The sequence below is a fragment of the Abramis brama genome (assembly GCF_963993115.1).
Source record: "Abramis brama genome assembly, chromosome: 10".
Classification (NCBI taxonomy): Eukaryota; Metazoa; Chordata; class Actinopteri; order Cypriniformes; family Leuciscidae; genus Abramis; species Abramis brama.
In genome coordinates this window covers 4,657,605-4,671,542 of record NC_139972.1, presented here as the reverse complement: position 1 = coordinate 4,671,542, position 13,938 = coordinate 4,657,605, and the positions used below count along the sequence as shown (strand labels likewise).

Here is a 13,938-nt window from a genome sequence, read left to right as displayed (position 1 = left end):
AAACATACTTTATCACTAGACAAACAAAGATTAAGATAACCTGTTGAACATGAAAGTATTATGAAATCATTTAAAGGTGCACTGAAACCTTTGGCCCTCTAGCGGTTAAAAAATAAAACTGCATGTATTTTGCAGAAGAACATTGTTTTGGTTGTGCTTGTGATTTTGAAGATGATTATGATTACCCCACTGCTTATAAAACATTCACTATAGGCTTGAGAGGTTTAACCAGTTTAGATGAGAGGATCTCGAGCTGACTCGCTGAAGACGTTACTGTAGCTTTAGCCGTTAAGGCGAGACACGGCAGGCAAAAACTTTTTTTTTTTTTTTTACAGGTCAGTTTTGAGATTTTTGGATATTTGTCTTAAATAACATGTCTTCTTTCAGACTGTGGTGAAAAAAAGTCCGGAATACACATTTAGGTCTTTATTTTACTACACTTTGTCTGTTTGCGTCTGTAGATTTTGCGTAAATTCAACAAAAGTTGTCGTTGTAAATCATCCCGCCGATCCGCGATCTCTGTCTGCTCTGTCATCACACATACCGCTGGAAAGCTCTCTCTTCACTGTACAATGCTGTCGGATCCAAATATGGTAATTTCCTTTTTATCAGCAACCAATCGTGAAAGTAAAAGGGCTGAATGCGCAATCTCATTGGCTGATGATAAATCTTTAAAGCCCGTTTTCTCAAAATGACCTTTCTCTCATACTCCAAAGTCCGAAATCTCCACTTCAGTAGCACCGATATACACCAAACTTCCCAGTCTTGTACTTAGTTATATTAAGACATTTACAGAGGGATTTGTAAATATATTATTCCTAGCCTGATTTATGTAACATTTTATTCAAAAATACATGGCGAAAATCATTTTTTTAAGGCTATTGACAGTATATTCTGATTTACAGGATAACAAAAGTAGATATCCATAAATCCCTCTGTAATTTTTTCCCCATCTAATATGTGAACACAATGAAAAAATAATTTTTAATCTGGCTTTATCCAATACTCAGATTTCGTTTTTTAAAATATATACAAATTAGCGCATATTTAATTAGATATAGCCTAATTTGCATATTTAAACATTAAATTACAGAAAACTTGTAATACATTTTTTTCTCATCTTAATGTAGGAAATCAACTGGGAAAGTTTCATGGTGATATCTGCTAGTTAAAACTTTTACCCTATTCACCTGTAGTGTCTCGCCTTAATAGACACGCTACTTCCTTGAACATAAATTTCAGCACAACAACCATAATGAAACGGTATTCACAATAGATAATTCTTCACAGTTCACAACTTCACAACTCTGTTAGACATATATATGACAGTTTGTCTGTTCAATTAAACACCTTTTGAGTAATAAAACACCATCATCTCAGCGTCGCTTTTACAACATTTCAAATCCCTCAGTTCTCCATCTCTGAAAAGCCAAACTTATGTTGATTCTTGTTTTATCACGAGCTTGCCTCGTTCTCTTTTCTCCAGCAGAAACAGAGCTGGACAGACTGATTATGGATGATCATTTGCATTAAGACACGAATGAGGCACGAGCAAAACTCATCTGTAAGAAATAATCTCAGTCCATAATCAATGCAGATATTTTTCCAAACACATTCAGCACATGATAAACGAACGTACTTCAAGCAAGATAACCCTCAAGAAAAGGAACATCAACACGTTTTTGTCCTTTTTTTCCATTGCAATGTTCTTTATTATCTTTTCCAGTTTCAAATGTGAAAAGAGGCATTAATTTCTCTTAATTAAATACTTAAAGCAAAAAAAAGCAAAAAAAAAAAAGCAAAAAAAAAGAAAAGAAATATTTACATAATTTCATTAAACTATAATCAATAACTAGAGGAGGATAATTGTACAAGCCGGGTGGTTAAACCGCCAAAAAAAGAAAAGAAATTAAATACATGAAAACAAAAGCCAAAAATTAATACATGGCATTAAAGTTAGCATTTTTATTATTGAAAAACAAAAAAACCATCAAAACCAAAAAGAAAACATGTATTTACAAGGCGCTCCTGAAATGCGTCTCCACTCCAAGGAGCTGAAAGGCATGTAGTATTCGTACTCTCATTCTCCAGCTTTTTTTTTTTTTTTTTTTTAGTTTTCTCCTCTTAAACACTTTATTTCTATATATATTTTCAAGTCGTAATAGTGATTTATTTTGTAAAGTCCACTACAGGTGCAAAGAGCACATCCACACGAGCTCCTCGTCACCCTCAAGTCTCTGCCTTCCTCAAATTATTATTATTTTGATTTTTTTTTTTTTTTTTTTTAGTTTGAATGATTTCTCCATTAAGTGTGTGTGTAAGGAACCGTACGTTCAGGTCAGGTCGGCAGAAGCGTCTCGATGGCCAACAGCAGCAGCAGCAGCAAAAAGGTCAAAAGTTTAATGTTTCTAGCAATGTTTCATCGCCCAGAGCTGCAAAGAAACAACTGAAAACCGCAGCTCTGAAACAGGTGATGCCATTTGCATTTTTAATTAGATTTTTTGTCATAAAAAACATAGAAAAAGAGCTCAAATCACTCCACTAGAACTAAACAAAATCCCAAATTGAGGGAAAAAAACCCCGAACCAATCCTCCTCCGTTACAGCAACACGCACACGGTCAGCCGGTCCACGCGAAACTAGATCACAAATATAAAGGGATTCAAAACGGAAAATAGAACTCTGAGCAGCTTTCTGTCACCAGGAAGTGACATCATAAACGATTCAATGAAGTGATGTCATCAACGTCCGTCTCCATGGCAGCAGGAGCGAGAAACGGGAAAGTAGCAATTCTAACGGCTAAAACTGCGGCGAGCAGATAAGGCTTGTCATCCTCTAATACTTTTCTTTATCGCTTTATTTCGTTTCAGTTCAACAGCATTTTTCTTGCGCAAACGGAAAGACAAAAAAAACTAAACAAAAAATGTTGAAAATCTCCCAAATGTTTTTTTTTTCTTTTTTTCTCAAATATATTTTATGGTTTTTTTCCCCATCAATCCATCTCTGTAGTGGGTGTGGCCAAAGACCTAGCTGTTGTCTGATTCGTCCTCAGCTTCGCGCAGCCAGGTAAAGAAGGCGGTGACGGATTTGAGGGCGACGCCCTTTCCTTGTTGTTCGGCGGGATCTTTGCTCGACTCCCACCTGTAAAAACCCTCCTCTTTTATGACGTCCTCGTCATACAACACGTCGAAGAACATCCGCAGCAGATCTGCAGAGAGAAAGAGGCCGATGTTATTGATGGAGGAGGAGAAGCGTCGGATATATGGCTGCTTGATGGCATTAAGGGTGGAACGGATCGCAGTTGATCCGTACGGATCAGCACGCGTGTGATTCGCGGATTAACTGCTTAATTTAACCATCATAGAGTGAAAGTTTATCATTTGGAGGTGTTTTGTCTTGCCAGTTTACACATTCAAACATTTTTCAAAGTTAAATGTGTCTCAGAGAGAGAGAGCGAGAGAGCGAGAGAGCGAGAGAGAGAGAGAGAGAGAGAGAGAGAGAGAGAGAGAGAGAGAGAGAGAGAGAGAGAGAGAGATGTGTGTTCACTGTAGGAGAGATCGAGACAGAGACATACTTCCTCCTTCACTGTCACAAAGTTCAGTCAGAGAACTCTACAAACAAACTCACTAACGTAATACAGAACTTTACAGCCATGGCTGATAAAAGATCATATTAGGAGAGGGACAGACAGCAGCACTGGCTGCCAGATACGCGCGTGCGTGTGTGTGTGTGTGCCACAGCCTGAGAGACAGCAGGTGAATATGTGTGTAATGTGTGTGTCTGACCTCAGTGTGTTTCCCTACTGTCCACCACAGTGACCCTCAGTAATGTTAGTGTGTGTATATGTTAAAACAATGTGGTATCAAATGTTCTAATTTGTTACACTGTTTATTTAAATTTAAGTTATGTTATTCTATTTTATGATTCTATGTATTCCAAGCTTTGGCAATATTGTATTATTTACAGTCATGCCAATAAAGCAATTTTTGAATTTGAATTTAGATTTCAGATAGCGCTCGAACACCGAATTGATTCCTCTTTCGTGTTTCCTTGCCCTTAAACGCACACATAAACACGAAATGATAATCTGCAAGTATCCTCTCGGTTCTGTCATGAGTGAACAGTTGAGAAAGAATCTGGATGTTTGTCAGTTTATTCGGTCTTAAAGTGACAGCAGTCTAATATTCCTACTGTTGTCTGTGTCATTAATGTTAATAAAACAACAAAATACAGCTTTAACAAAGATGAAACTATTTAATTTCTGTAGTGAACAAATAGTGCTATTTTACATTTAGGCTTAATTATTACTTTCTGTACCTGAATGCTGTTTGACTTTGTAACTTTGTTATTTATTTTTAATCTCTGCTTGTACTTTGTTCTTATTTTATTACTGACTGTTCACTTGTTTTTAATAATGTTTGAACTTTATCAGTTAGTCTAGTAGTTTCTGATGTAGTATCGAAGAACTTCATTTGAGCTTTAAGTATAAATGAAAAGCAAAGTTACATCCCCCAATATATATATATATATATATATATATATATATATATATATATATTCTATATTCTATATATATATATATATATATATATATATATATATATATATATATATATATATTTATTTTTTATTTTTTTGTTGCTGATCCAAAAAATGATCGATTTGTGGCTCAAAAAGCGTAAATGATCCGAACCGTGAATTCTGTGATGCGTTCCATCACTAACTGACACACGAACACACTTACTTGGCGGCTGCTCCATTTGTACCATCAGACCCTGTAAGGCGTACAGCGCCTGCAGCTCTTTCTGCTCATCTTTAATGTAGCGCTGCAGCAGCTTGGCCCTCTGGGTAATTTCTTTAGCATCTACTTTATATGGATTCTCACCTTGACAATGACAGGATGAAAACAAAATTGAAGCCAACATGACATGATTCATCAGTGACATTATCATAAAGAAAAATAGTTGGCAAAAAGCAACAATCATAAGCAAATTTTGGAGATAATATTATTGATCTGCCTGCATTGACACCATTATATGAGAACTGAGCTGAGCTGGATGATGACATCACTGTTTTCTCCAGAGCGGCTATATATATATATATAAATTAACTCAATTAATAACTTTTTTACAACAAAAATGAACCATCACTGAGCTTACTTAAGCTGGACTATGACACTATTTTCTTCTAGAAACAAACTTTGTTGCATTATTTTCCTGTTATTTCTGTAAAGCTGCTTTAAAACAATCAGCATTGTAAAAAGCGCTATATAAAAAAAAGTGACTTGACTGAGATAGTGGAAACTTGACTTAATTAAATCTTTGAATTAAATCCTGATGTATAAAATCAACATTATTTCCCATTGAATATTCAGCTTCACATTACGTAAATTAAACATGTTTTGAGTGTCATTTTGAAAGGAGAGGGAAAAAAGTGACTTACAGATGATGGCGGACTGGCAGACTGCGGTCATCATCGCTCGGACAAACACGTTAGATGCTGTTTGCTGCTCGTCCAGATTGGCCTACACAGAGGGACAGGTCAAAGGTCATCGAGGTGACAAACACAGCTGCAAAAGCTGAACAGAACAACTGTAATTCATCTCTAACTGAGTTGTGCCATCATATTTGCAGCTGTAAAATACTGCTTCTAACGGTACATGGAGATGGAAAAAAAAACATTTCAATGATTTTGTATTTGCTTGCAAATTGTTTGTGTTCTAAAATACACTTGTTTGTTAGGGAATACAAAAGCACTGAATTATAATTTTTCCTCCCAGCTCATAACTTTTCCATCACCAGAACTTTTGTTTTCCTCTTAGGAACTTTGCATTCACTCGCACAACTTGCAAAACTAATTTTAATTTGGGAGCACAAACGTTTGCTAGCGAATGCAAAAGTATTGAAATGAGATTCTTCCTCCCAGCTCATATTTTTCAATATGAGCTCATAGCTCAACCGAGAAACGCAAAAGTTTCTCGGTTGAACGCAAAAGTTTCTCAGATGAACGCAAAAGTTTCTCAGTTGAATGCAAAAGTTTCCTGGAAGAGCGCAAAAGTTTCTCGGAAGAACAGAAAAGTTTCTTGGAAGAGGGCAAAAGTTTCTCAGAAGAGAACAGAAAAGTTTCTCGGAAGAACAGAAGGTTTCTCGGAAGAGGGCAAAAGTTTCTCGGAAGAACAGAAAAGTTTCTCGGAAGAGGGCAAAAGTTTCTCGGAAGAACAGAAAAGTTTCTCGGAAGAACAGAAAAGTTTCTCGGAAGAGGGCAAAAGTTTCTCGGAAGAAAAGAAAAGTTTCTCGGAAGAGCAGAAAAGTTTCTCGGAAGAGGGCAAAAGTTTCTCAGAAGAACAGAAAAGTTTCTCGGAAGAGCAGAAAAGTTTCTCGGAAGAGCGCAAAAGTTTCTCGGAAGAGCAGAAAAGTTTCTCGGAAGAGCAGAAAAGTTTCTCGGAAGAGCAGAAAAGTTTCTCGGAAGAGCAGGAAAGTTTCTCGGAAGAACAGAAAAGTTTCTCGGAAGAACAGAAAAGTTTCTCAGAAGAGCAGAAAAGTTTCTCGGAAGAGCAGGAAAGTTTTTCGGAAGAACAGAAAAGTTTCTCGGAAGAACAGAAAAGTTTCTCGGAAGAGGGCAAAAGTTTCTCGGAAGAACAGAAAAGTTTCTCGGAAGAGGGCAAAAGTTTCTCGGAAGAGCAGAAAAGTTTCTCGGAAGAGGGCAAAAGTTTCTCAGAAGAACAGAAAAGTTTCTCGGAAGAGCAGAAAAGTTTCTCGGAAGAGCAGAAAAGTTTCTCGGAAGAGCAGAAAAGTTTCTCGGAAGAGCAGGAAAGTTTCTCGGAAGAGCAGGAAAGTTTCTCGGAAGAGCAGAAAAGTTTCTCAAAAGAGCGCAAAAGTTTCTCGGAAGAGCAGAAAAGTTTCTCGGAAGAGCAGAAAAGTTTCTCGGAAGAGCGCAAAAGTTTCTCGGAAGAGCAGAAAAGTTTCTCGGAAGAGCAGAAAAGTTTCTCGGAAGAGCGCAAAAGTTTCTCGGAAGGGCAGAAAAGTTTCTCGGAAGAGCAGGAAAGTTTCTCGGAAGAGCAGGAAAGTTTCTCGGAAGAGCAGGAAAGTTTCTCGGAAGAGCGCAAAAGTTTCTCGGAAGAGCAGAAAAGTTTCTCGGAAGAGAGCAAAAGTTTCTCAGAAGGGCAGGAAAGTTTCTCGGAAGAGCAGAAAAGTTTCTCGGAAGAGAGCAAAAGTTTCTCAGAAGAGCAGGAAAGTTTCTCGGAAGAGCAGAAAAGTTTCTCGGAAAAGGGCAAAAATTTCTCGAAAGAGCAGGAAAGTTTCTCGGTTGAACGCAAAAGTTTCTCGGAAGAGCGCATACATTTCTTGGAAGAGTGCAAAAGTTTCTCGGAAGAGCGCAAAAGTTTCTTGGAAGAGCGCAAAAGTTTCTCGGAAGAGCGCAAAAGTTTCTCGGATGAATGCAAAAGTTTCTCGGAAGAGCGCAAAAGTTTCTTGGTTGAACGCAAAAGTTTCTCGGAAAAGCGTAAAAGTTTCTAGGAAGAACGCACACATTTCTTGGAAGAGCGTAAAAATCTCCTAACCCGGACCCCAACATCTAACCATAACCTAACAGTCTACTAATACTCTAATCAGAGTTAGTTGACATGTAGTTGAAAAGTTACTTATAGTTAGTAGAATGTCTAAAGTGGACTATCGAAATAGTGTAACCGTAAATTTCCTCGCCCTTTTAGCGTTTGGAAGACTGAATGTTATATACACACACACACAAACACACACACACACACACACCTCCAGCCAGTCAAAGATCCTCTGGTTGTCTGCTTTCTCCTGCAGGAGTCGCTCCAGTTCTCTGATGATGTCTTCTGGACTCAGAGATGATGATTTACTACTCTTCCGGTCACACTCCTCACCCAGAGTGAACTCCACTCCCTACACACACAGATTATATAGGGGATTAATAAACATATAGTTTATGTTTATAAAAGAAGCGTAACTATAATTCCAGATCGCTACAGTTGCTGTCAATTAATTCACCTTTTCGGTGACAAACTTATTGACGTCCTCGTCTTCAGGCAGGAGGTCTTTCCAGCTGAGTCCCGCATCTCTCCACATCGCTCCCACTTTCTTATGACTCTAAAACAGGAAACAGTTCCGAACAAACACTTTCAGAACTCGATTCAGAACACAAGCACTGCTGAAATCACTTCCTATTCCCTATATAGTGCACTATGCGGTGTGTCAACCATGTAATTCGAATTGTATTCCCTGACTATGTCACTCTTTTGTACCCATAATGCATTTTATAGTGTACAGCAGGTATTCAAGTCAGTGTTGCTTACTTTGTAGTGAACGAGTAAAAAATTTAGGAGATGTGCAAGTTTCAGGTAGGACTGCATAATAAAAAAAAAAATAAAAAAAAAAATTCTGATTTTTCAGACAAAATTGTGATTGAAATTAAAAATCAATTAAAAAATGTGGCCAATTTGGCCAAAATGTGTGTGATTATATATTAGTATGACTATAAAATAACCATACTACTAATAATATAATATTAAACTTTAAAATAAAATGAGAATTAAAAAAAATATATATATTTTACAGTACAACTGTAAAATTACAAAACTAATATTTTATTTGTCTTAATTTATTTTTTTAATGTTTAACAATCAAGCTTTTTAATTTTGGTGGAAAACTAAAGGGAAGCTTCTCTTTTGTTTAAAGGAGATTCTCATTATATATTTATTTAAAATCAATCGCAGCCTTCACACTAAGCAATATCATTTTTTCGTTTCTTCTTCAATGAATCATGCAGCCAAAGCGTCAGGATGTTAATTAATCAATTTACACAAACATCCTACCATTCCTTTACAGAGCAGGTTGAGAATTTCCACCAGGAAATCTCCAGCTTTCCCAAGAGGCACCAGTGGTTTAGACACCTCCCTACAAATACAGCACAGGGGTCAGAGGTCAGCAGGACCATTCCGTCATTAGAAAAGATTAAAGGTGCAGTGTGTAAATTTTAGCGGCATCTAGTGGTCAGATTGCGAATTGCACCCAACAGAAGTTACGGTGGCCGACAGGAAGTGATGTCGTCGTCTGAGACAGCAGAGAGTAGCCAGTTAAATAATGAACTTTCTTTACAAAGATAAATTCAGAAATTAGGTTTACTTGATTATTCAGTAAAACGATATGTTATTGCGAATATTATTGTGACTTGTTCATCATTGTGTCAGTGTTTTATTCGCTGACTTTAGCTTTAGCTTCTTTGCATGAAGAACAACACAGTGACGAAACGCGTGTGTCCGTTCAGGGCCACTGTAGAAACGTGTGTGTAAGGAGACCCGCGGTGTGTGTAGAGAGAAATGCTCATTCTAAGGTGATAAAAACACAACGGTTCATTAAGATCTTTATACACCACTGAATACATAGTTATTAGGGGTGGGAATCTTTTACCATCTCACGATTCGATTCGATTCCGATTCTTGAGGCCACGATTCGATTCAAAATCGATTTTCGATTCAAAAAGATTTTCGATTCAAAACAATTCGATTTTATTCATAATGATTTCTAATCAGGTTTCTGATCATGATCTACTCTCATCTGCTTTGCAATACAGAATGACAAACGGAGACATTAAAGTGTCTTTTTCACATTTATTAAGTTCAATTCTCAGGGAAGTGCCTTTTATCAAAAACATTGAAAAAATATTTTTACTTGGTACTTTTAAAGCAAAGTATTTATGATGACCCATAACGAACTTACTTCCAATACTTCCTATATTAATTGTATTAATAAAACAAATGGAAGTGATTTGGCAAGTCAACTGTAAGGTTACATTTGCCAGCATATGTCCCAACATTGCTGAGAACCAACAGGAAAATAAATGTGTGCCTGTACTAGCAGCATACTTGTAGTAAATGAATACAAACTTCAGCATATTCTGAATCTCTAGCATTTAATAATAGACTTCTAACCAACATCCTCTTGTAATTTCTAATGAGCAATATAATCCTTCAGACAAAAAAAACAAAAACATTTTGCTGTAGCAAATTCACGAACAGTTTTCGTTCAAAAATATAGAATTATGTACCAGAAGCTATCATATAATGCTTGTGGACTTATGCATATTCTGAATAATTAGTAACATACAAAGTCGCTCTTGACTTATACACAACTAAATAATAAAGAGTTATGACTTGAAATGTTTGCTGTATACCACAATCAAAAATAGCAAAGAAAGTGAATGAACATCTGCAGAGAGTAACTTACAGTCAAAATGTAACTTTTTGTGACTGGAATTGCACATATTGCATACAGATCAGATCGGTTTACACAGCATATTGATGTGAAAACTAAACAATACAGAAATTAGCTCTCATACAAAAAAATACTAAATAGATCACAATGAAATTGCCAATGTTCCATACGTTAGCTTTTAACGAAGACATTCTCTGGTGCCGTTCGGATTTGGCGCTCAGCCATCATGCGTCTGTTATGTGCGCGTCTCTGTTATGTGCACGCCACAGACTGTCCGCGCACTGCACGTCCGCTTCAGAGTTCCGCCTTTTGCGTTCCTTCAATGTTACGTTATTAGATTTTTTTTTTTTTTTTTTTTTTTTTAGAAAATCGATTTTTGACATTTGTGAATCGATTCAGAATCGTCCACGTCCCGAATCGCGATTCATCTAAGAATCGATTTTTTTCCCCACCCCTAATAGTTATGTATATGATATTGCATTTCTGTCAACAGATCCTCCTAAATATTATACAAAGCACCTTTAAAATCTTATATCTTATTGTCAATTTGATCCATTTATTGATTTTTGTGTGGCTTCATCAGCAGGGATATTCTTGGTATCAGTGTAAAGTGGTTTGCAGGCTCACCTGAAGAGCGGCCCCATGGGAATTCCTCCCTCATGAAGTATAGGGCAGATTAATTCAGCCAGATATAGCCAGATATGAGGAATATCAATCGCCATATCCTCCGCAACCTCCAATACCTCCAACAGCCTGACACAATTATTAGGATTATATTATCAGGTCAAGTCACCTTCATTTATATAGCGCTTTTAACAATATAGATCGTTTCAAAGCAGCTTTACAGTGATAATAGGAAATTACAGTAACAGAGATTGTTTGGCTTTACAGCAGCTCTAGAATAAAGTTATTTTCCAGATAAAGTTAGTTTTTGATTTATTCACTTCCATTGCAAAGATCATTAATTATTAACTTAGGGGCCGCGAACACGACACCGTTTTAACCAAAAACAGAAAATATTTAATGTGTTCTGGCCATTCATAAATTCATTTGGCTATAAAGATTGTATTATGCACACATCTCTCACCCTTTGTAGTATTGTTGTGTAGATAGTGTTTGTGTTTTGACCAGCTGGTGAAACAGTAAACCCAAGTGCTCTCTAGCGAGGGCGCTGCGCTCCAGCGTCGACTCGATTCCTGTCCGCACGAACACAGACAGCAGAGACGCACAGTCCAGCTCAATGACACACTGCAGCGCCTCCTTCAGGACAGCAGGAAAAACAACACATGAGCTTTTAACAGCCAACACAAAGCACAACACACTGGTGGCATGAGGTGTTTAAGTGCGTGTACCGTCAGGTCATTGATGTGCAGGTACTCCTCTATGATGGCGGTCGATTTCTTCTCCAGTTCCTCCTCTGTCAGGGCCGGTTTGGAGGAAACAGGTGGAGGAGTGGGAACAGTTTCTCTCTTTACTGTAAAAAATAAACACGTACAACAAATCCTATAAAAAAAAAAAATCGCTTCCATATCCGTTTGTGTTTTGTTCACTCTGCATTTAAAGTGATTGTTTAACTTGACATAACAGGAACAAGTAACTCTAAAGTCAATATTATTGCAATAATAGAAAATAATAATACTGTAATTGTGCAAATTCAAGTTTTCATTTAGATGAAAACCAAAACTAAAGAGTTATATATACAGAGATGTACATAAACATTTTAACATTTCTATCCTCTTCTAAATATCATTATGATGTTCCTACTCCAATTTGATGTTGAAATGTAAACATTTATAACTGGTGGCTTTGATTTGATAAAAAAAAAAAAATTCATGACAGATTTATTCAAACATATATTAAATAATTAAGACACGTTAAAATAATTTAATAGAATATGCTGAAATTTCAGTGCATCACTAGTAATAATAATATTACAATATTAATAAATAGTTAACATTTTACAATAAGGTTCCAATTGTTAATGAACTAACAATTTATTTGAGTTAATTTCAACATTTACTAATACATCATTAAAATCAAAAGTTATATCTGTTAATATTACTTAATAAACATGAACTAAAAATAAACAGGTGTATTTTTATTAACTAGCATGAAAAAAGATAAATAAATACTGTATTGCTCATTGTTAACATCTCAACCGATGTTAACGAATGGAACCTTATTTTGAAGTATTACCAGCAAATAATAATATTAATATTGCAATTATAATAATTCAAATTTAGGGCTGGGCATTGCTACTGACATCTTGATTAGAATCAGATTCTGATTCACAAGCTCTCAAATCTATCTGGTTCATGATTAGTTTGAAAAATCAATATTCAATATTTTTACTAAAAAGACACACTATTAAATAATCCATAAAATGACCTCAAACAAAGCTAAAAACGAACCCAAAATACAAAATCAAATGAAAATACAACTTTCAAAACTATAATGTCCAGTTCATCATACCATTCTCGCGACTGCCACGTTCTCGTTCTCTCTCGCGCTCATCCGTCATGCTGGAAACGCGCCGGACCATTTCAGCGGGGCGCTGTTCTCGTTCTCGACTCCTCTCTTTCTCACGGCTGAAACTCCGCTTGCCAACGGCGGGGCGATTCCGGTCCAGCCGGTCTGATCCGCGGTCATCACGCCGGTCATAGCGGTCGCCGCCCCGGTCCATGCGCTCATCACGCCGGTCGAAGCGATCGCCGCGTTCCCGACTGGAACTATTCCTGAGACATGAACAAAGGGACAAACTCATAAATGGAAGTATATAATTAAGATCCTTTAATTGAGTCCATCCCCCAAGATTACTGTTATAAACATGAGCCTCATCTGAAAGCCAAAGAGGGAGGTGCTGCTGTAAAGTGTTTAAAGTAATATTTTCAGTATTGCATCTCAGATTATCATCTAGTCTTGTGTATACTCCATTTAGCTAAGGCTGCAAAACCAACTCCCTGGTACAAATATAGTAGAACTATCACTTCTACCACTAACGATTGCTTTATTAATAATATTCCTGATCAGTTCCATCTCCACAGCATACCAGATAGCTTAGAACTCCTCGATTTTACAACAGCAACTACTGACTCTCTCTTTTCCAGCACTTTAGAAACGGTTGCTCCCTTGGGCTTAAAGAATATTAAGGAAAACAGTCAGACACCGTGGTATAACGAGCACACTCGGGCCCTCAAGAGAGCAGCCTGAAAAAAAGGAGCGCAGCTGGAAGAAAACACAACTAGAGGTATTCCGCATTTCGGGGAAGGAAAGTGCTATTGCATACAGAAAGGCCTTAAAAACTGCTAGAACTACTCACGTTTTCACTCTCTTAGAAGAGAACAAAAACAGCATTAGATATTTATTTGATACAGTGGCTAAATTAACAAGAAATAAAGCTTCAACTTCAGATGTTTCCATACAGCACAGCAGTAATGACTTCAGTAATGAATTTCTTTACTTGGAAGATTAATACTATTAGAGAGAAAAATATAACCATGCAACCGTCCACTACAGTATAGCATCAGATGTCGTGCTTTAGACCCCGTGAGGAACAATTCCATTCATTCGTTGCTTTAGAAGAGGAAGAATAGTTTAAACTTGCTAAATTGTCCAAATCAACAACATGTTAGACCCTATACCGGATAAACTACTGAAAGAGATGCTTCCAGAGGTCATAGGTCCTCTTCTTAATATCATTAATT

The 13,938-nt window shown here is 36.9% G+C and overlaps 1 protein-coding gene across 6 annotated transcripts in view; it reads right to left on the bottom strand.

Moving 5' to 3' along the window:
- Window positions 1–1,737: 1,737 nt before the first annotated feature.
- Window positions 1,738–13,938, bottom strand: part of eif4g1b (eukaryotic translation initiation factor 4 gamma, 1b) — a 69,240-nt gene continuing 57,039 nt past the window's right edge. For all 6 annotated transcript variants that reach the window (XM_084125909.1, XM_084125907.1, XM_084125908.1 and 3 more), the window contains 10 exons: window positions 12,707–12,969; window positions 11,587–11,708; window positions 11,322–11,494; window positions 10,862–10,987; window positions 8,836–8,917; window positions 8,012–8,110; window positions 7,766–7,906; window positions 5,442–5,523; window positions 4,744–4,884; window positions 1,738–3,207 (listed from right to left, as the gene is read on the bottom strand). In XM_084125909.1, the coding sequence (XP_083982035.1) occupies window positions 3,026–3,207; window positions 4,744–4,884; window positions 5,442–5,523; window positions 7,766–7,906; window positions 8,012–8,110; window positions 8,836–8,917; window positions 10,862–10,987; window positions 11,322–11,494; window positions 11,587–11,708; window positions 12,707–12,969 (1,411 nt within the window). In that variant the 3' untranslated portion in view covers window positions 1,738–3,025. The remainder of the gene's footprint in view (window positions 3,208–4,743; window positions 4,885–5,441; window positions 5,524–7,765; window positions 7,907–8,011; window positions 8,111–8,835; window positions 8,918–10,861; window positions 10,988–11,321; window positions 11,495–11,586; window positions 11,709–12,706; window positions 12,970–13,938) is intronic.